The sequence below is a fragment of the Mustela nivalis genome (genome assembly GCF_964662115.1).
Source record: "Mustela nivalis genome assembly, chromosome: 9".
NCBI lineage: Eukaryota > Metazoa > Chordata > Mammalia > Carnivora > Mustelidae > Mustela > Mustela nivalis.
Window position 1 is genome coordinate 24,000,886 of NC_139028.1, and position 22,136 is coordinate 24,023,021.

The window sequence follows — 22,136 nt, forward strand, 5'->3', positions numbered from 1 at the left end:
TAGAAAAGCCAGAGAAATTGGAACTGATGAGCTAATTATAGCAGGAACCAGACGCACTGGAGGGCTTCCGGCTGTCAGAGTAGCTGAGCGCGGGAATGTGGCCCGGAAGGGGCTACAGTCACCTTTCCTCAAGGTTATCCAGATTCTTTGCCCTCCTCCTCCTCTTCCCCTTCCTCTCCTCCCCCTCCATCATCATCATCACCATCACAGAGCAGCTTGGCGCTTCCTAAGCTCTTACCACCGGCCATAAACCATATTGGTTGTGTCCTATGTGTTTTCTCATTTAACCTTACAGACTAGGTGCTTTCCATTTATTTTCATTTTATTTGTTTGTCATCTGCGCACAGAGACAGTTAATCTGGATACCATCTATTTCCTTTTCTTGTCCGACTCAGTGGCTAGAATGTCAGCGTTCAAAATTGATAAGTTGTTTCTGCTCTTAAGGGGAACACTCTGGCCTTCCACCATTAAATGTGCTGCTGGCCCTGGAACTCTATAGATGTTCTTTATCAAGTTGAGGGCTTTCCCTTCTTTTTCTAACTTCCTGAGAGTTTTTGCCATGAACATGGGGGTTAAATTCTGTCAAGTGCTCTGTCTGGGTCAACAGGTAGAATCGTATTACTTTTCTTCCTTAGCATGATCATAGGGTGGATTATATTAATTGGTTTTCAAATGTTTAACCAGTGTCACACCCCTGGAATAAATCCCACTTGGACAGAATGTATAATCTGTAGGCATTGTTGGATTTGGTTTGCTAATATTTTGTTGAGGATTTAACATCTATGTTCTGAGTGGTTACTGCCTTGGGCTTGAAGGGTTTTTACTTAATTTTTTTTATTCCTTTTGTCTGCTTTAGGTATCAGGGTTCTGGCTTCACAGAATGAATTAAGAAGTGTTCCCTTTCTCTTCTGTGTTCTGGAATAAGTTGTATACAACTGCTGTTAATTCTTCTCTAAATGTTTGGTGACACACTCCAGGGAAGCCATCTGGGCCTGGAGATTTGTTTTTCAGGAACCTTTAAATTACAAATTCAATTTCTGAAATGGTTATAGGACTATGCAGGTTATTTGTTCCATCTTAGTTAGTGTTTGTTCTTAGTTGGTAGTCGGTGATAGGTACTTTTTTTTAATGCCTATTTTATAAATGAGGAAAGGATGCTCATGGAGGTAGACGGACCTGGCCTTGAACAGTTAGCATGGTAGCTGACATCTCTGACTCTGAAGCTCGCCTTCTTAACCGTTATGACAGACAAATCATGCCTCAACATCGCCTTGGTAATTTGTTCAAAACACAGGTTTTTAGACTCCACTGTACAAGGGTCCCATTGGATAGACCTCGGGTAGGGTCCAGGAACTGATGTGGTCACTGAGTATGCAGGGGGATTCTAACAAAACCCTAGACTACACTGATGAGTCCTGGCCACACCTACATCCTGCCACTCTGTTCCCGTGTCTGAGGGGCTCCGGTTCAGCCCTTCCTTCCGGGAGGACAGTGATTATGCTAGGCCACGATGCCACATTACCTTTCTTGGAAAACAACAAGATAAAAGGAGAGAGTCCAGGGTTAGGTAGATAGCCAGAAACGCTGGGCAAGAGTATCACCTAATGGTCATCTCATTTCTCTAACCAACCGATGAGTATGTGCTCAGTATGAGTGCAAGTTCTGGCTTCCCCGGCTGAACATTTATGCAGAAGAAGCAAGTCCCTACGAGTGTGGATTTGACCCTAAAGGGTCAGCATGCCTCCCTTTTTCTATGCGATTTTCCCTAGTAGCTGTAACATTTCCACTCTTTGATCTAGAAATGACACCGCTTCCTTCTGTCAGGTACTGTGCTGGGCTCGGAAGAAACCAAGCTACAGAAGGCACAGTCCCTGGCCCTGAGAGAGCTCACAGTCAGGGGACACGGGAAAATAATAAGTGCAGTTTGGGGTTAGGAACCTCAGATCATGCCCTCGGGCTCCTAATTCCCTGAACAAAGGAAGCCTCCAGCCTGTAGGGAAATTGCCAGGCGGACTTCTGTGAGCCCCAGTATGCTCATGGGCTGCGAAATGAAGAACGTTCATTCCTGTGGTCAGTAAATACCTGTTGTGCCTACTATGGTCCTGACTTTTGTCTAAGCACAGGCTTTAAAGAATGGGCAAAGTGTCTGCTTTCCTGGGGCCTATATTGTAGTATGGGACAAACAATGGCAAACACATCCTACATAATACAGCGTCAGTACTGATCAGCGCTATAGGAAAAATTAGAAAGGGTAAGGAAATAAAGCGCATGGGGATAATCACGGGGAAGACGTAGTTAGGAGAACATAACACTCGTGCCCAGCCCCAGACGCACTCCATAGAAGGTTCAGTCCCAGGCTCCCCATTGAACCTCACACCTGCGTTCAGAGCACTGCCCGGAAGGGGCCCCCTTCCAGCCCCCTCCCACCAGGCAACACCCACAGTGGCAGAGTTGGTTGGAGGCTCTGACCCCATCTTCTGCTTGAATGACAGCTGGTTAGGCTCAAAGTACCTCTTTCCCTTAACTCTGCTTGTCCAGTAGGCACTACTCAGGCTGGGAAGAAACGGCATCGCCAGCCTCCAGGCCCCAGCTCAGCCCAGCCCAGCCCAGCCCAGGGCAGCCCAGTACAGCCCAGCCCAGCCCAGCTCAGCCCAGCTCAGCCCAGCTCAGCTCAGCTCAGCTCACCTCAGCCAAGCCCAGCCCATCAGGGGATTCTGGTCTGCTGCATCCTGAACAGTGGCTACTGGTCCTTCTTCAGCTGCATACACGGTTGGTGTAGGTAGGGTGTCTCCAACCCAGACATGCAGAGTAATGACCTAGGTGCTTGCTGTAATCGTACATTCCCAGGCCCCTCAGCTGTAAATTCTGAGTCAGTAAAAGGGGTTGCCTTGCGTAGGTCTGCATATTCTTGTCTGGCACCCAAAGAGTCAATTACAGTATAGGGAGGCCACAGGCTGTGTTTTGACAAATAGTGCCCTCTGTGCATAGAATTTCCTCTTGACCTCCCCCACTCCCATCTTTTTGAGCCAAGGAGTCCATCAAAGAGGAAGACGTTTCTGGTCTTCCGCTACCCTAAGGGATGCACATTATTCTAAGATTTTATTTTAATACCAATTAGTTAACATGCAGTGTGATATTAGTTTCAGGTGTACAAATAGTGACTCAGCACGTCCCTGTGTCATCTGGGGCTCATCACGACCCGTGCCTTCCTCCGTCCCCATCACCTAGTTCACCCCTCCCCCCACCCCACCCCTTTCTGGTGACCAGCAGTTTGCTCTCTGTAGTTAAGAGTCTGTTTCTTGGTTTGCCCTCCTTGTCTCTTTTTTTGCCCCCGTTGGCTTATTTGTTTTGTTTCCTAAATTCCACATATGCCTGAGATCATACGGTATTCGTCTTTCTCTGACTGATTTCACTTAGTGTATTACTTTCCAGATCCATCCATGTCATTGCAAAAGGCAAGCTTTCATTCTTTTTTATGGCTAAGTAATATTCTTTATTATCACATCTTCTTTATCCATTCATCATTGGATGGACACTTGGGCTGCTTCCATAAGCTGGCTATTGCAGATAATGCTGCTATAAACACCGGGGTCCATGTCTCCCTCTGAATTAATGTATTTGTGTCCTTTGGGTAAATACCCAGTAGTGCGATAATTGGATCGTAGGGTAGCTCTATTTTTAACTTTTTAAGGAAGCTTCATACTGTTTTCCAGAGTGGCTTACACCAGTTTGCATTCCCACCAACAGTGCACGAGGGTTCCTTTTTCTCCAGGGACACCCATTCTTGATTGGATTTATAAAGTGGATTGCGGTAATCTGCTTTATTACCCATTTTTCTTCAACAGATCTGGTGACTGTCCTGCTACTTCCCTGTCTCGCTCAGGCTCTGCAAATACCCGTGAACACCATGCAAGTTGTATCATGGGCACAGACAGAGCTCTGCAGCTCTGGTCCCCAGGTCCCATCTCAATCACCAACCCAATCTTTGCCTCTTGATAGGTGTCCTTCCCCTGATTATTATAGGATGAAGAAATGGTTTGGGGAGTGATAATTACTTGGGCTTCTTTTCCAGGGTGGGAGGAAAGTCAGTAGCTCTGCTTGAATATTCTTCCAATGCCATCCAAGGTGGTGCTGGCAGGGGAAGGGAGAGCGACCAGGAACAGAGGCAATAACATCTCTTGAATACCTGTTGTGAATCAGACACCACATGGGCCCTTGGCACAGATCCTGTCTGACATGGGGGACTGCCCTTGAAGGTGGATAAACCCCCACATCACACATAAGGAAACTGTTGCTCCAGGAAAATAAGAAACTTGACCCGAGTTCACTATTAGCAAAGACTTTGGGCAGAGCTAAAATTCACCCTCAGGTTTGTCCAACCCGAAAGCCCATGCTCTTGGACCTCCCGCTCTTGGCTTTTGCTCACTTTCTTAGAATCCCTGAGCTCCCAAATCAAAACACTTCACTCAGGTCTGTTGCTTTGCTGTCACCTGCCCCTGGTGACCTGCTGGGCTGGGCTTTCTTTAGTAATGGTGTCTTCTCCTTCGGGTTTGGTTTTGTTCTTTCTCTTCCTGTCTGGGCGAGTGGCTATTAAGAGCTGGTTTTGATTATTTAGAAAGCACCACACAGGGACCCAGTGGGTTGTAATTGGTAAAATGTCTGAACCAAATGCCATATTCCCTGCTGGTGGCTGATTAAGGGATTATTGCCATTTTAAAAATAGTCTTTCAGAATTGAGGTGGTGTTTTTTTGTTTTTTTTTTTTTTTTACCATTAAAAGAATTACTATTTTGATTCTGTTGGAGAAGGTTTTCCATCTTGGAATTCTGTGGAGCTCCTATTGGAGACTGTTTGGGGGGAAATGTTCCCTAGAGTGTCCCATAAGTGGTATTTCTGAAGCTGGACCATCTCCCATTTGCTTATTTATGGGCCCAGAGGTCAATGGTATTGCTTTAGGGTTCCCCAAGGCCATCCTCTTGTTCCGCCTATGTGAGCTCTCCATTCTCCTGCCCATATTCTCCCTTTCCGTTCCCCAGAAGATTTCCTAGATCACATTGGAATAGTATAATCTCCCTTCTTCATTCGGGATAAATCAGATTTGGAAGAGACAAGGGGAACAAAGAAAGAAGCAGAGCATGAGAGGGCCCTTAATTTTCTTCATTTAACTTAGTCTGAAGATCAGAGATTCTGAGCAGCCCCCACGTGACTTTCTTAGGGCTATAGTAGAATGAGTACACCTTTTATCTGAGGATCGGAAAGGGCTTAACAGGCTCTAATTAAGCCTTTGGGAGAAGGAAGGCTGAGGCATGGGGGCCTGACATCCCTCGCTAAAGAGGCAGATCTCACTTTTCCTATTGGATCCCTGTACATCACAATGGGGATACCTGAGTTTTCTTCCCGTGTGAAGGTGGTAACTCCTCAACGTTTGGCCTTGTTAAACCCGAGGATTAATGAAACTAGATTTGCATGGTACTCTCTTCTGCTTTCCCGTGGCTAGGTAGAACGTTGGCTCTGCTGACATCATGAGATAATAAGTTTCCTCTGTGATGCCCCATGCAGAGTGGTGTACATAGATATTTAAAATTTCTCATCTTGTATCAGCCATACATAAAGGCTACTCTCTCCATCTTGCAGGCAAAGAAACTGAGGCAGAGAGAGATAAAGTAATGTGTCCACATCTACACAGCTAGTAAGTTCCAGGCTTACCTGAGTCCAGGCCAGGCTATCTTCAAAGTCCATGGTCTTTTGACTCTGCATCTGGGCCCCAGAATGCGTTGGGGGAGACCTCCAAGGCCTCTAGCCTAATCTTCCATCCCAGTGCAAGAATGTTTTCCATAATGTCCCCCAGAGAAGTGGCCACCCTGCCTCTCCTTGAGCCTTCCCTGTGCTGGGGAGTTCACTGCCTCTCAAAGAACATATTTCCAGATCTTCTAAGCAAAGGGTCAAAATCTGCCTCCTCATTCTGCCTTCTGAAGCAGCTGCAATGGCCCACTTTGTGTTCTTTTTACCAACTCTTCAAATATTTGGAAATAGTTTGATTTTTCTTCATTTATTCACTTCTTCCTGAAATTTTGCACAACACTGTTGGAGCACCTTCTCTGTGTCCAGGGTGGGGAATGCAAGATACATGAGTCATGATCCCTTCAAGAGCTCATAATCTTTGGGGAAAGGCAAAAATTGTGGTCAACAATTACCCTAGTGAGCCTCTGATATCTTTCCTTCTGCCAACAACAACCCATAGCTGTTCCCCATATAATATGGCCCCCAAACCTCACACCTCTGATGCTTTTGGGTTTGTTTTGGTCTCCATCAAAACACGAAGCTCAAATTGAGGACCACACTCCAGATGGGGTAAAATGGGATAGGGCTGAGAGCACTGGCTCACAAATGCTAAATTTCCATTCACCGCATTAGCTTGCGTCCTGGAATTAGCCTCCGAATCTTTGATTCGTTCAGAACTCTGGACGTTGGAATCAATTACTTGTTCTACTTGCACCCTTGCCCCCAAACTATGCAAGGTTATTTTCACGTGAACTTTTCGCAGAAACCATCCTTGAGCCACCCCTCCCATAGACCACTTGTGTACTTAAGTCTGTTCCCATGGAAATGGAGAGATATGCAGATCTGGCCAAGAGTGGGCGAGGAAAAAGCCTTGAGAACTGATGGCCATGTTTCGTTTTCCAAAGCTGATATAAACTCAGCTTTTCAAAGGGCTGGTTCTCTGGAACGACTTGAGTGTAGTTCTAACGAGGCAGGGGATGAACCAGATGGCTTTTGTGAGTCACCCTCGCTAGCCAAGAACTCAGGGGTCCCATGTCCTCCAGAAGGTTCAGGGAATCCAGCTCCAACTTCCTGAGTTCCTGCGGGACAGCCTGCCTCTCTCGAATTTCCTCTCCTGCCGCCTTCCTCGACAAGCCCGCACACAGGCACGCCGGCCCCCCGTGCGGGGACGTCTGGGATCGGGCAGTGTTTGTGGTCGTAGAACTCGCTTCGGCAGCACCCCCGAGCCGTGTGAAGGCAGCCAGCTGTATTTCTCACCATGGCTCTCTGCGGCCGGGGACACTAGCAAACAAATTCTGTTGCTTTGATGGCAATCTTAACAGAACTGTTGGTAGGATCCCCTCCTGTCTCCACCTCCAGACCCTTTTCCCCACTTCAAAAGCAAACAAACATAGAACAACAGAAAACTCTAGAAAGACCCTGTCACATGAGAGTCTGTGCTGCCATTGCCTGCAGGTGGCATTGGGGGAGCAGTGAGGAGGGGGTCCCCCCTCCGTGGAGAGGCCCTGCCCTTTGGCCGATTCCCTCCCATCATGAGCCTCTGTGACAGCGCTGGTCCCATGTGCTAACGAGAACAGCCATTAAGGCTCAGACAGGTTCCCGGGTGGAGCGGGGGACGTTGCTCTGAGAGTGTCCTGATTGCTAGTGTCTAATACATTTTCAATTTGAGGAAGGAGTTTACCATAAATATGCAGATCCTTTGAAGCTGCCTTTGCGGAGCCTGGCTCGGAGCGCCGGAGCGGGGGTTTGATTGCTGGAAATCAGCAGCCTCGAGTGCCAGCTCGCTGGCTGGGGGACAGAGCTGACAAGAGTGGGCTGGCTGGGGAGGCTGCTCGGTGGGCCATTCCCCAGGAGCCAGCGAACCAGTGAGCGCTTTGCCTTTGATGAGGAAATTCTGGGATGGCAAGCAGCTCTCCAGGAGAGGATGGGGGCTGCTTTGAAGGTTACTGAGAAGTCATTTGCGTCTTCTTTTTAATTAAGGAGCCGGGAGAAGGGGAATTGGTCCGAGGTTTGAAATAGCTGATGTCTCCTCGAATGCCATAGATTCTTAGAGCGGGAGGAGCCCTGAAGGGTCAACAGGTCCAGGTCTCCCTCCGGAGAAAGCGGACAGGCGTGTGTCACTCCAGGTCCTAAGACCCCTCATGGCCCCGTTTGCTTCCAGAGTGAAATGGCAGCTCCCCAGTGAGGCCATCACACGCCAGGCCCTGCTTACCTTCAAGCCTCCTCTGGTGCTGTGGGGCTTGGACGCTCTGCCTCTGCTGGGGGTTTTCTGACCCTCATCCTTGAAAGCAAAGCCAGCCCCGCCCTGCCAAGAGTGGGGCTCAGCACAGGCTTGCAGAAAGCAATGCACCAGCAAAGAAGAGACTGGGGTGTGTGCAGGGAGCACCCCAGACTTGTGACTCTAGCCCTGAGGAACTCACATCCAGCAGGGATGCTGGAGCCCTGGGGACCTAGGATTTTGTTGTGAGAGCTCTCTAAAAGCTACCTTTCCCCAGTTTGTTCAAAGAGAGGGTTCCTATGACAAGCCTCTGTGTTGGCAACTGAAATTTGAAGCTGTGAAATGGGAGGTGCCCCAAATCACCACACACGTCTTCCCTTCCCCCAGAGAGTACCGTCTGTAAGTGAATTAACGCGCTCTTCCATCCCTCCTCCCAGGAGGGCATCTGGCTTTCCTGGCCACCCCCCGGAAGACAGACAGCCGAGGGGCAGATGAGCTGGCTTTGGACGGGTGTGGCCTGAAGGTCCCTCTCTCCTCCTGTCTCCCCGGCCCGCGTGCATCTGGTTTTTTCTCCCAAAGCGCTGGCACTTCCTGCTTATCAGCTTTGACGGGAAATTCACCGACTGCAGAAGCTTATTCACACATCAGCCGCCAAACAAATTAGAGCTACTTAAATTTTCCAAACGGGGGGCTGCTTTTGGGCAGAGGAGCGGGGTTGCAAAGTGCTGCATTTTAAATATATTTCTTGTACTATGCCCCATCACGCATCCTGCCGGAGCCCAGCCTGGGGAAGTTTGCCAGTGCAGAGTGACTCTTCTCCGCGCCTCTTCAGCCAGCTCATGCCTGGGAGAGCTAGAAGAGGCCGAGCTGCTAATTTGGTCTCATGAAGCAGCCCACGTCATCAGCTCTGCTGAGAGGTGGGCACGCCACCGACCAGAGGTGTGGGCAGTTGAGGGCAGGCAGGCCGGCTCTGGGGGTAGCCCAGGGAGGCGAGGGGGAGCCGTGTGCCGAGACCCTAGCGTTCTATTCCTCTGTGTCCCCCCTCCTCCCAGTAAAATAGGGCTGATGGTCTTAATGATACCTGCTTTATGGACTTTATAAAATGATCGTGAGCGCAAAACGAAAGGCTGTTTGTAGATGTGCTTGGAGGATTCTGCCGTACTGTGCAGAATTGAGTCCTGTCCTCTCTCTCCCGGAGAGGCCTGTGTCTATATTTCTCTGTCTTTGTACGCAGCTTTCCTGGAGTCTTGCTTGTAGCCTGGTTCAGGGCAGAAACAAGGACAAAGCAGGGCTGAGACATGTGTTTACCTCACCCCTGCTCTGAGTCCAGAGCCCTGCGGGAATGCCAAGAAGCCCAGCCCCCGCTTGGGGAGCTCAGTTCTGCCACCCAGCACCCCCTTGCTGCAGGAGGGGCTCCCCGTGGCCTTCCCCTCCCCTACTTCTCTCCTTCTCCACCCCTAACCTCTGTCCTCCGTCTGGTCCTTCATGTGGCAGCTTTATACATGCCGCTTGGCTCTGGGTGGGATGAAGATAAGCCCAGAAGTCACGGCTCCCTTCCTGGGAGAATCGATAGAACTTTCTAGGGCCTACCTGATGTAGCACTGCCCTGACGAGAGCTGCCGATGCCCCCAAACTAGAAACTCCCCCATCTGCTCAGAGTCCCGTGAGGCCCAGCCACACGCAACCTCCCTGTGGCCCCACATCCCGGTGGGGGCAGCGACGGGCCGTTCTCAGGCCTTCCCTGCGAGCTTAGCATCCAGCGGACTCTTGAAAGACAGGGAGCAGCCAGGCTCCTCCAGGCCCAGACACTTCATTAGAACCATTAGTTCAATTGGCATCTGCCGCTCAGAGCTCAAAGTTGTGTGTTATTAGTACAACTGCTTTCCCAAGACACTTCTCCACCTGGCGAGTTTAACAAATGAAGCCAGGAGCTCTCCATGCCCCGACCGTGGCGTGTTCATTGGCAGTAATTTCCTTGGAAGATGAAAAATCTGAGGCATGCCTGAGCACTCTGATGAATTCTCTCCTTAGCAGCTAATTTGAAATCCCTACTAGCTTCTGGGAGGCGGGAGAGGGATGTGCGGCTGGGTTTCCCTGTTTCCAGGCTCTCCTGTGCACTTGGCCGGTGCCAGCATGAGCCGGACCGATGTTGGCCCTCCCCCCGCCCCCAGAGGCTCGGAAGAGAGTCTGTGAGATTGTTGATCACACCAGCGAGAGGGAGAGAGTGATGTAAATAAAGGAAATTATTCAACTTATAAAGTACTTCTGTCCAAAAAAGAGAAGCAGAAACACAAAAAGGAAAAGTCGTCTGGGCCCCCTCGCTGCCCTGTGTGGGGAAATTGCCCTTCGGAAGCCACGAGCCATTGGAAGAGCCTGGGAAGTCCCCCGAGCGTGTCTCTGGAGGGCGGCATTTTCAGTCCGAGCTGCCTGCTACACACTGAGCTCCGCTCCTGCCCTGGACAGTATTTATCTGTCGCCAGAGTCCCTGAAAATAGCCACTATGGGTCTCTTCTCCTTGGCAGCCGGAGCAGTAAGGGCCGGGCCAAATGCCACTTGCTATCCCGGAGGTCGGGGATTCGGGATGGAGGTCTGGGCCCATCTCCGCACGAGCCAAACACTCGAGCACACGCACAATGCAACTGTCTCCTCGTTATTGACGGGTTCCGTTTTTGCAAAACTGTCTACCCCCTAGCACCTGTCTGTGTCCCAGAACCAGTACTCGGGGCAATTCTCCGGACAGGGAGAGAAGAGTGGAAACTGAGGCAGCAATAGGCACGTTCCCGGCTGAGGCAGAATGGGCAGGATCTGCTTCTGCTTTCGGTCCTCGTACTATAAACCTGTGTCCTTTTTTGTGGTCTACTTACTGCCAAGCCTTTCATACCGGTGGGTTTGTTCCTGGTTCCAGTGCTGTTTAAGATGACCGCCCCCGCCCCCCAGCGGAGTGCTGAAGTGATAGGTAGCGGACGGAAGCACCAGAAAGCCATGGTGTGCCTTCCGGACAAAATGCAGGTGTTCCAGAAGCATGGTGCAGGTGTGAATTGTAGTCTGTTGTTCAGTATGAGTGAATCGACAGTATGTGTGATGTACGGTGTCGGTAAGCAGAAACACACATAAGACGAGGCTATGTGTTAACTGGTTGAGGAAAATGCAACAGAGGCTCCTTGGAACTGAACCCTGCCTCTCCCCTAGGAGCAGTGACTCAGCATCCCCTAATTCAGTAATTTCTGCAAATAATGACAATCTACTGTGATGAGATTCAGCCAGGAGAGACCAGGAATGAGTCCACTTAAGAGCTGTTGAACTTGTCCTGTGGTGGTCTTTTCTCTCTGCATTCACTACCCCATACTCCTACTTTCTTATTTTTTTGTAATGTTCCTCTGTTCCTTGATGCCCTGGCCTTCCTCCTGGTTTCCCTGGTATAGAAGTAGAAGCTAGATCCTACAATCTTGGGGCCAAAAGGAGTAATAAAGGTCCTCTAGACCAGTACTCTAATCAGATGTTTGGATTCTTGCAAGTGTGTTCTCATGAAGTAGAGTCTGTGCTTGAATGCCTCCCATGTCAGGGAACTCACTACCTATAGAAAGGAGAAAGCTCTCATTATTAGAAAGATTTGCTATCTAATGGTCAGAATTCTTTTGCCCTTTTTTCTGCTTCCTGGGTCCACACATCTATTCTATCCTTCCCATTGTTTGCCTTTCCTTTTTCCTTATATAGTACGATTTCAGTCTCCTCACCTTCCTGGTCAATTCCTTGGAGTATACGCTCGTTCGTCTGTGCTTTGCTTAAAAAGCAGTGGCTGGAACAACTCGCAGGATTTCAGGTGTGGTCTGAGAAGAAGAGTACCGTCTTCCCTCACATCAGACCAGCCATTCCTTTGTCAGTGGTGTCCGCAGTGTAGAAGTGTTAATACCACCGATTAATTTTCACGTTAACTAAACACAGTGTCTTAGCTCCAAGACCAGGCTCCACTAGAGGGAAGCCAGGCGTCAGCCATGGGGCACAGGGAGAGCTATTTCATGGCAGGAGGGAGAGGGCCCTTCCTCACATCCCTTTTTGGTGGCCACCTTTGTGCCTGTGCACCTGAGCTTCTGGTCACCTCTCCAAGGCCTCTGTGTTGTCCCTCTCAGGACTGTCCCTCCCTGCCTTTTCCCCCAAGGCACTTTGGAAAACTATACCACATTATAAATACAGCTGTCATTTTTAGGAATTCAGGTTAGAGCTGGATAGGACTAGACTCTATCCTTCCTTTATAGGAGAGGTAAGGCCGAAAGGAAGTGACTTGCCTGAAGGAATTTCATAACATAATTAGGCAGATATTTACTGGGCACCCATGACACGTTATAGGTCAGGCCTTGTCCTGGGAGCTGGAGCTACATAGGGGAATTTATCAATGCAATCACCAACTGTTTCCTAAACACTGATGCCCTGCTAGGCTTTAGGGATGTGATAGGGAGCAAGACAGAGCCTTATCATTCATGGAGTGTACTGTGTAGTGGGGAAGACAGACTGGAAACAAATAATAACTGAAATAATTATATGATTACAAGTGCAATGGGCACTGCTCTCCCTTCCCCTCTGACCCTCCCACTCATGATCTGTCTGTCTCTCAAATAAATACATAACTTCTTCTAGGTAGGGAAGTCAGAAACAAAGACAGGGAAAAGTGTGGACTCTCAGACAGGAACCTTGTAGCAAATAACAATGGATGAGATGTAACGATTCGGATGTTTACTAAATGTTTAATGACATATCCATAGCCTGGAAGAATTAGAATCTTGGGGACAGTGGAGTCTAGTACCCCTGCATGGGTTTGAATCTGCATAAACCTACCCTTCCCAAGCCTCAGTTTTCAAGTCTGTAAAATAGGGATGGTAGCAGTACCTCCTTAGTAGTGTCATTGGGAAGATTAAGTAAGATGACGAATGGAAAGCATTCAGTCTAGTATCTGGCCCACAGTAAGTATTCAAAAGTATTAGCTTGTATAATTTTCTTAGTCTTGGAGTTATACGTGATGAGGACTTGGAGTTTATGGTGGCCAAAGATGTGTTTATTGAGCATCAGCTTTGTTCCAGGAGCTCTGTTGAGCTAATGAGCGTGAACAGGCAAGGTGTCCACATTCCTGTGCCAGGCACTTCCATACTTTGGGAGCAAGACTTCCACATGGGTTTTGTAACCCAGGACGCATGGACACCTGCCTGTACGTAACTGAAACCAGAGCTTATGAATCATGGCGGCCCCTGCCGTGGGCAGTACTCTCTGATCTAGTCTGGATTTAGATTTCATTTTTAAGATGCAGGTCTTGACCCACTAAATTGATTTCAGAAACCGCTAATGGGGAGCAGCCATGCTTGAACAAAACACCACCTTAGACCAACTGAGTTGTGGCTTAATAAGCACAGGTAGACATTCCTTTGATGCGAAGTCTTCCCAGTTTTCTCAGGGCTTGTTTCTGATCTCTTGCCTTTGGTATTTACTGTGGTTATCGTTTGATCCTGAATTTTCACAGCATTCTGCATGTAAGCATATATGTTGTGTTAAAAGCATATTTTGGCTAAGAGAACAAGGTCTTTGATCAACATCAGCAATGCCCTTTGTTCCCCAGATCACCCCCTCGGGCCCTCCACTGTGTCCTTCCTTGTGACCCAGTCTCCTGCGTAAACTAAGCTTTTATGATTGGAGATACCGGATTTAAATTCTATAAAAGTTTAATTCCTTCATGCTTGGGGTGTTTGCGGGAGGGGTTTAGTTTAGTAGGTCAGTTTTGAACTGACCTTCAAGCCAGGTACAGCCCTATGCTGTAGAGACTCTGAAACTGTAACTCAGTCTCTGTTAATTCCGGGGGTCTCTAGTCATGGTGTCTCACATCTGCCTGTCGTTGGTCCTGCCTATAGGTCAAAATCAGTTCTGTGCACTCAAGGAGACCCTCACGTGTTACTGTGTGCATCCTTCCTCTTGAGAATTTCAACTTCGAACCCTGAACCTGAGGTCAAGAAAATGAGTCCTTGGTTATGGTTTATCCAACTTCGGCTGGTCCCAGAGAATAAGGATCTGGAATAAAACAACAACAAAAAATGCTTGTATTGAGATAAGACTTTAAATTTGTGTCACATCTGGGATTGTCTCAGATCAGCCCAGTAAGTGGAGAAGAAAGGGAAGGCCTACCCTTACCTCATAGGAGGCAAAATTGACTTCCCAAGCCACATGGCAAGGGCAGGATGGAACTTGATGTCAAATCTCCTGGCTTCTGGTCAGCTGCGTGGCCACCAGACAGACAGTACTTTATTATCTTCCATTCCCATGGCTGCTTCTGTCTCATCAAAAGCCATTTTAATATTATCTTGGTTGATGGTCAGCTACAGTGCTGTGCTATGGGCAATGGGTTCGTTTATTTCCATTTTATGGATGAGAAAGATTCAGGGACGTTATGTGACTTGCCGAGATCACACCGCTTATGCACGGCAGAGTAGGAAAGAAGATGTGGGTCTTCTGGGGCATCCCCCAACCCTCCATCCCCTTGTGTCTAGCAACCTCCCTGCACCTTGGCCTCGATTTTGTGGTATCTTGTAGGAGACTCCCTTCAGGGCTGTACTGTCCAAAGCACAAGTCCATAGTCATCAAAGAGGTATGTGCAAAGGCCCAGATTCTAACATCAAGAGAGCCTGTAGCCGTCCCAACTTGACCAGACGGTACAGAAATAAATAGAACGTGGCTGCAAATCCCAGTTTAACCTTCTGTTCGCTAGAATCCACAGCAAGCTGCCTGACATCTCTGAGTCTCAATTCCTTTGATTCTTTCATTAATTCGTTGAGTCTTTCAATAATAACTTGTATCAAGTACCTATATTAAGCATTATTACTGTTGTCGGAAGTGTCTACAACTCTCAGGTGGGAAAAATAATAGGATTGTTATGCAGAATCAGGGAAATTTATGTGAGCAAACCAGTGGCAGAGTGCCCAGCATGCAGAGGTGATCGATAAGTATTTGCAAACTCTGGCTGTGGAGCAGAAGGCCCTGCCTGGCCGTGGAGTGATGTCAGCTTCTCTAGAAGCTAGATCCTGGCAGTGCTGAGTGCAAAGAACAATCGTTCCAATGTACATAAGATATTAAATGTTACAGAGCCCATACCCACAGATACAGGCAAAGATGGGAGGAAATCCCTTGGGGCTTTATTTTTTTTTTTCTTTAAAGATTTTATTTATTTATTTGACAGACAGAGAGGAAGGGAAGCAGGCCCCCTGCCGAGCAGAGAGCCCGATGTGGGACTCGATCCCAGGACCCTGAGATCACCACCCGAGCCGAAGGCAGCGGCTTAACCCACTGAGCCACCCAGGTGCCCACCCTCCTTGGGGCTTTAGAAATGAATCCCTTTTTACCTACTTGGGAGAGAACAAATAGGCAAAATGACAGCTCTGAGTGATTCCAGGCAGGGAGGGAGAGGGCTGTGGCGGAGGGGCACATGTGGCTGCTGCCGTCAGGACCTGACCTCCCGAGGGGACAGCAGAGGGCTCTCCCTTGGAGGCATAGCAAGAAAGACAAGCAGTGAGCAATGATCTCGTTGCTGAGCACATAATTAGAGCCCGAGACATATGTTCGGAAAGAGAAGAGAAGATAGTTTGGGGAGAAGTTTGACTTTGGGAGAAAAAGGAGAGAAAGGCCACTTGGAAGCAGTGACTTTTGAACTGTAGCCTGAAGGACTCACATCTGTGACCTCGATCAAGGCTTGGAAAACTTCTCTGAAGGTCCAGATGGTAAATAGTTAGACTTTGCAACTCTACGCTCGTCTATGAATGCAGTCACCGATAGGAAGTAAGTGAATGGATGTAGCTTGTGTGCTGATAAAACTTTATTTCCTAAAACAGGCAAGAAGCCAGGTTTCGCCTGTAGTCTGTGGTTTTGCAAGCCCTGAATGGCTGAATGAGGCCTGGGGGTCAGGGTGGGTAGGCAGCACAGAACATTCCGGAGGGGGAATGGCATGCGCACAGACCCTGGCAAGAAGGGACACATTGCACTTGAACACGTCAGCAGGACTGGCACACAGACAAAGCTGGAGAAGATAGTGTGAGATGAGCATGGGCAGTGGGCAGAGGCCCGCCGTGCAGGGCCTGGTAGGCTGTGGGAAGGCCCTTTATCCTTAAACCAAAATGGGAAGAATTGCAGGGTGTTAAGCCTGGGTTAGAGGAATCGTATTTGAGATTGTGTCAAGACCACTGCCCGCTGCCGGGTGAACAGAACAAGGGACCAGAGTGTCCCCTCGTCCAGAGGGAGCTCAGTAAGGCCAGGGAAGGGGGAGACTTGGGGAGGTTTGCTGACTTGCTTAGGGCCCCTGGGCCTCGCGGTCACGGTGTAGATGTTAATGTGGCCCTCCACACCCCACGTGACACGCTACCAGCTCTTTCGGGAAGCAGCAGGGGAACCCTGGGGTCATGGCCCTGGACAAACATTTCCCACGGCGTATTGCCGAGGGAGTGACCACCTTGCTTCCACCGATCTGGGGTCACACACAGACTAAATGCAGGTCTCGGACACTCCTTCAGCTGTTCGGCAGTGGCCTTTCCAAAGGACTGCGGGCAGTCTGTATGGATGCCCCAGAATCCATTCCCCAGTGCCCCGACAGCCCATCCGGCCTTATCTGGGTTTTCCTTACAGCAGTTCATTGGAGTTCCGTCCCTTGGTTGCTTGCCCAGGGGTTAAACACAGCTATCCTGAGAGCGGTACCGAGTGGCAGTTCACGAGGAAAAAAGACACTCTGAGAAGTAGACAAATTAACTTATCAAAGCACAGAAATGAAGGCAAGTGGCCATCCCCATCTCAGTGACACAGACCAGCATTTATCACAGCACAGGGTAGTAACTGCCTTCGCAACAATGACACTGAATGAAGGTCAGGACTCTCACTCTATTTAACAAGACAGTGGAACGTGTAATTCTCTTCGAAAGAATTTTTGGGAACAGTGCTTTCAAATAAATAATTAAAGTCTCCAAAATTTTACTGCTTAAGGAGCAAAATTATTATTAATTCATATGAACACAAATTAACATAAACCCTGCGTCCTTTAGAAATGGTAGATGAAGGATTCTTTCTGGGCACACACAAACACTGCCCGTATCATTGATTTACGGAAATGTTCACATTTGACGAAACACTCCAATCACGAGATGCTTTTCCCAGGAGCATCAGAATCAGTTGTGAAAAGAGGTACACATTTTTAAATATTATGATCTTCAGGGAGCGGCACATTGGCCTTGTCTTGAATCCTGTGTTTTTTCACTTACCAGCTCAGTGACTTGGGTTGGTAAAGCCCGTGATAGGGCACGGAAGAGATGCCATCTTCTGTCTCAGACCATGGCATTAAAAATTAAATTAACGAATGCTTGCCTAGTGCTCACATACATACCATGTCCTTTAGTCTCGTTAAGGAGTCTCTGAGGTAATAATTACTATTTTCTGCCCCATTTTATAGATGAAGGAAACTGAGGTTCAGGGGGATCGAGCAACTTACCCAAGGTCACACAGCTCCTCAGCAGAACAGCCATGTTAAACTCGGGTCCCCCCCACTCTGGGGCCACTGCATTCATGGTACAGATGGTGCAGACTCAAGGGCAAGGAGAGGCTGGAATCCAGCATGCCCAGCTGAGCACCTGCGCGGCCACACCAGCCCAGGGGGAGGGTGCATTTTTCTTACCTGCATTAAGGTGTCGTCAAGGCGATCAGTGCCATCCAAGTCCATGGACATGGTGCAGAGGCAGAACAAGAGGGAGAGAGAGAAAGTACAGGGAGGGGGCTGTGGGAAGACATCATTTGAACATAATCAGGCCGGTGCGTGTAGGCACGCAGAGGATGACCAAACAGCTGTTCCTGCAGGAAGTTTGGGGGACAGGTGTCAGCAGTGTGGAGCGAGGGAATCTGGCTGGAGGCAGAGCTACAGATTGTCAGTGAGGAGAGCTATGTCTCCTGCCCACCCCTGGCATGTGTGTGGCGTGGAAGGGGCCCAGTGGGTGGGACAATTAGCCTGTACCCCAGGACGCCTGGCTCTGTCTCTCCCTTTCCCTCCCACCGCCTTTCTGTAATTAGATTGCTCTAGGTAATAGCTGCCAGGCTGCTTTGTTGCATCTGATGAGTTTATTAATTTCTTGGGGACTAATGGGAGGGTGGGTGGGAGATTCATTTCCTGACTGGAGCTCAGGGGCTAATTAGTCTGTTTGCTGTGTCCCCAGAGGTGGGGCGGGGCGGGGTGGGGTGGGGTGCATCGCTCAGGCTGTCAGATCTGGCTCCGGATAAATCATTTCTATCTCTGGCTTTTTTGGGACCCTCTCTGATGGCTTGGGTAAGATTGAGGAGTCTGGCCTGGGCGCTGGTTAGTAAAGATTGGGTCCTCCAGGAAGAGCAGAGGTGGGGCAGTGGGAGTGAGAGTTGCTGAGGTCTTGCTGGCCCTCTTGGTGTGAGGTGCACATTTAGGTGACAGATGAGACTGTGAGAAATTCAGTCCTTGTCCCACACATCTCAATGGTGACATCCAGCCCAATTGTTTATGTCCTTCTGTCTAAATCTGGCCCTTCCCACCTGAAGAGACCACTGGGAGCCAATTCTAGCCATTTTCAAGGTAGGGAAATGAGCCTTCAAGAGGAGTCATCTCACTTGACATTGGCAGTGGAGTGTCAAAACCCAGGACAGAAAAGTGGTGCAGGGTTCTTGCTGGATGGCTGATGTTCCTTTCTCTGGTTCGCCAGGCCTGCTTTCATGGAACCCGTGTTAGCATTGCCACCCAGAAGATAGCAGCAGACAGGAAAGTCTTGTTTTAGGGGTCAGAACTCCACGTTCAAGCCCACGCACCACCACCAGGCGGGTGACCTCAGACAAGCCGCTGAATGTCTCTGAGCCTTGGTTTCCTCATAAATCAAAATGTCAATGCTTCCCACAAAGTTGGGGGGAGAGTTCAAAGAGATGATAGAACACATCTAGCACGACAGGTGTCTTGTCACTATTGCTCCCATTCTACTCTGTGCTAGAAAATCATCCTCCCCACCCACTTTCCCTGCAGAAGGAGGCAGGTGGGGGGCTTCAGCAGCAAGCAGATGAGGCCGGTCCCTTCCAGAAGCAGTAGGGGCTCCAGAGAGCTAGAGGGGGCTCACTTGTCTTCTGCCCACACTCCACCGGCAGCAGCAATCTGCTGATATGAAATGTTGGCTTCCCCTGCTTCCAAGTACCAGCCCCCAAGCAAGATGCTGGGCCGTGAGCACACACCGGCCAGCCCCACACAGGCTAGTGGAAAAGACAGGCAAACGCAATTGCGCTGTAGGACATTGGAAGAGCCAGACAGGATGGCCGTGAAGGCTTGCTTGGGAAGACACATCTGGGGCTGAAGCTTGGGCTTCTCGGCTGCTGGGTGAGGCGACCCTAGGACAAGGTAGCCGAACTCTTATCTCAGCCATCAGTTGGTTTATCTGTCAAATGGGGTCTCCCGTGTGGATAGCATGAGACTCTGCTTGTAAACGAGAAATGAATGAGTGTATGTCCAGGACCCATCTGCCCTTGCAGCGGTGAAGGCTGCCGCTCCTCTCCGCGTGGCACCCTCAGAGGGGCTTGGAAGGCAATTTGGGGTCATCTCCCCTCTGGCAGATGGAAGGCTCGCCTATGAGACCATCAGTCCTCACTTGGTCCTCCCCTCTTTAAGCTGCCGACCCTGATGACAGAGAGAGGGTTACTGACTCCCCCAGACCCGCCACTCTCCAGCCCTACTGAGTGGGGGTTGGGGCCAGGGGTGAGATATGTCCTCATGGTTGTTCTGTTTTCCAAAAGAGGAACTTGGAGCCCAGCTCTGGTAAACAGAGCCGCATGCCATCCATGGAGCTTGGGAGGGTTTTCCAGGAAAGCTGCTGCTGGTGCCTAGAGGTACCTGGCAGAGCTGGACATGTGCATTTCACTGGGTTTCCAGCCAGTTGTCAGCCATGTCTCCTGGATGCCCACCTCCAACCCAAGAGCCACAGAAGGGATTTACCAGGGGCTCTGGCTAGTAGAAATGTATTGGTATGTCACACATACATACACACACACACACATATTCATACAAGAGGTTCCACTGAGAAGACAAACCATCTAACCACCCAGTGAGGTTGAGTTTAGGTATAGGCGACATTCTAGAAAGGAGACCTGAGTCAGTTGGGTGTTTTTCCTGCTTAAAGGGAAGACAGCGGGGAAGAGGAAGGAAAATAGTGTCAAATATATTCTCACAAGGACCCAGTGTCGTTTCTGGGATTATTTCCATTTCACAGATGAGCAGACACACTCAGAGAGGGCCAGTCAGCGTTCGGAGGTTATGCGTTGGGGATCCATGCTCCTGGGGCCGGGCTGAGAAATCTAGCGTCGAGCTGGTACAGCCAGGATCTCAGCTGGCTCTGAGGAGAAGGCGGGCAAAAATTACCACCCCCGCTGACAGCCGGGGGAACCACGATTCAGATTTAAGTAACCTGTCTAGGTTCTCACAGCTAGTGAGCGCGTCAGCCAGGACGATGACCCGGGTCTTCCCTCTTCTGGTTCATTCACCCACTGAGCCCCTCAAACAACATTCACTGAAGGGACGAGTGTCTGTCAGTTCTGTCCACTCTACTGTTCTGGTTCTTATGTAGGGAATCAGAATTATGGGCGGTAGGCTGAAACAAAAGAGCTTTGTGTCTTATTCCTGCCTTCAGGTAATGCAGTTCCCCATGTTTCGTTCCCTTCTGTGTGAACGAATGTCTCGGAACTTTCCTTTTTCAGCACCCCCCATCTTCCCGGACCCCCTCAACCCTATGGAACGGTAACCCTGCCTTCGTCCAGCCCCTCTCCATACTCCATTTCCCTGCCTCCTTCTATGGCTTCCATGTGGTTCGGCCCGAGGGAGGGGACTGGCCTCTCGGCTCCTTCCAACCCTGGAGGCCCGCCCACGACCTCAGTAGCCCTGCTCCCCAGCTGCCTCCTCACCCCATTCCTTCCCAGCCCTCTCTCCTGTGTCTCCTCAGATCGGCCAGTGGCACGTGGCGGACGGGCTCAGCATGGACAGCCGCCTCTATGCCTCCAACATCTCCGACAGCCTCTTCAACACCACCCTGGTTGTCACCACCATCCTGGTAAGCGGGGTGGTCCCGGGCCTCCCAGCTGCAGCTCCCCGGGGTGCCTCCTCCAGCTCCCAGCGCGCCCGGGCTTCCCAGAGAACGCGAGATGGGAGCTCTAATCACAGCGCCGAGGCCAATTTATGACACTGTAATTACACGCAAGTTGCTGTTTCATATGGAAATGATATTTGATGAGTTCCAGAGCAGCTGGGGAAGAGGGATGGAGTGCAGAGACATCCCAGTTTGCGGATGCCTCTTCCAGGGTCACCCGGACAGCCAGGGTGGCTGTGCCTGGCCCAGGGAAGGGGACCTTCTGACATGATGGTGGGGGAGGGGAGGAGCCCAGCAGGGGACTAGATCCAGTCCGACACCATGGCCCCACTCTTTCACAAAAGCCTACCTCGTTTGGTGCCTACTGTGTATAAAATATGCCCCCTCCCAGTAGATCCCCAAATTTCCATGGGTTTTTATGGCTTGTTTCTTCATTTCCAGATGGTCAAAAGAATTCTCCATCTATAGAGTAAGGAACCATCTGCCTTTTTTATTTGATTCAATTCTCGTCAACAGTTACCAAAGCCTCCTCCCCATGGGTCAGACACTGTGCTCATTCCCAGAGACACAAAGATGAGTAAGACATGGTCTCTAGCCTCAAAGAGGGTATGATTTAGTAGACAGCAGGGGTCAAATGCATTCATGGCCAAGGTTGTCATCTTCTCCCCCTGTAGAGACCTCATGTTTTACAAGATTTATCAATTAACCCAACGACATATATTAAGCAATAATTAGTTTGTTCCTCTCCCCTCACTCTTCCCCTCTGAACGAATCAAAAGCGTATTTGCCTGCCTGGCACAGTGTCTTATCAGCAGGAGATAACCACTGTAGCCACGCTGATATAATTCCAGCCCAAAGCAGAGACTCGATGCACTAGTTAGTCTGCTCAGCCTTATCATTGCTGAATGCCCGAGGTCTGCAAATGGGTCTGTTTCTTTAGGCTTTTTGAGATAATGAAAGAGCTCAGGGACTTCCATCCCTACCTTCATGAATTCCTGG

At 49.6% G+C, this 22,136-nt stretch overlaps 1 protein-coding gene across 6 annotated transcripts in view; it reads left to right on the plus strand.

Annotated features, from left to right (window-relative positions):
• The window catches only part of GRIK4 (glutamate ionotropic receptor kainate type subunit 4), a 410,487-nt gene that overhangs the window by 310,329 nt on the left and 78,022 nt on the right, over window positions 1–22,136 (plus strand). For all 6 annotated transcript variants that reach the window (XM_082683693.1, XM_082683692.1, XM_082683690.1 and 3 more), the window contains one exon: window positions 20,994–21,101. In XM_082683693.1, the coding sequence (XP_082539819.1) occupies window positions 20,994–21,101 (108 nt within the window). The remainder of the gene's footprint in view (window positions 1–20,993; window positions 21,102–22,136) is intronic.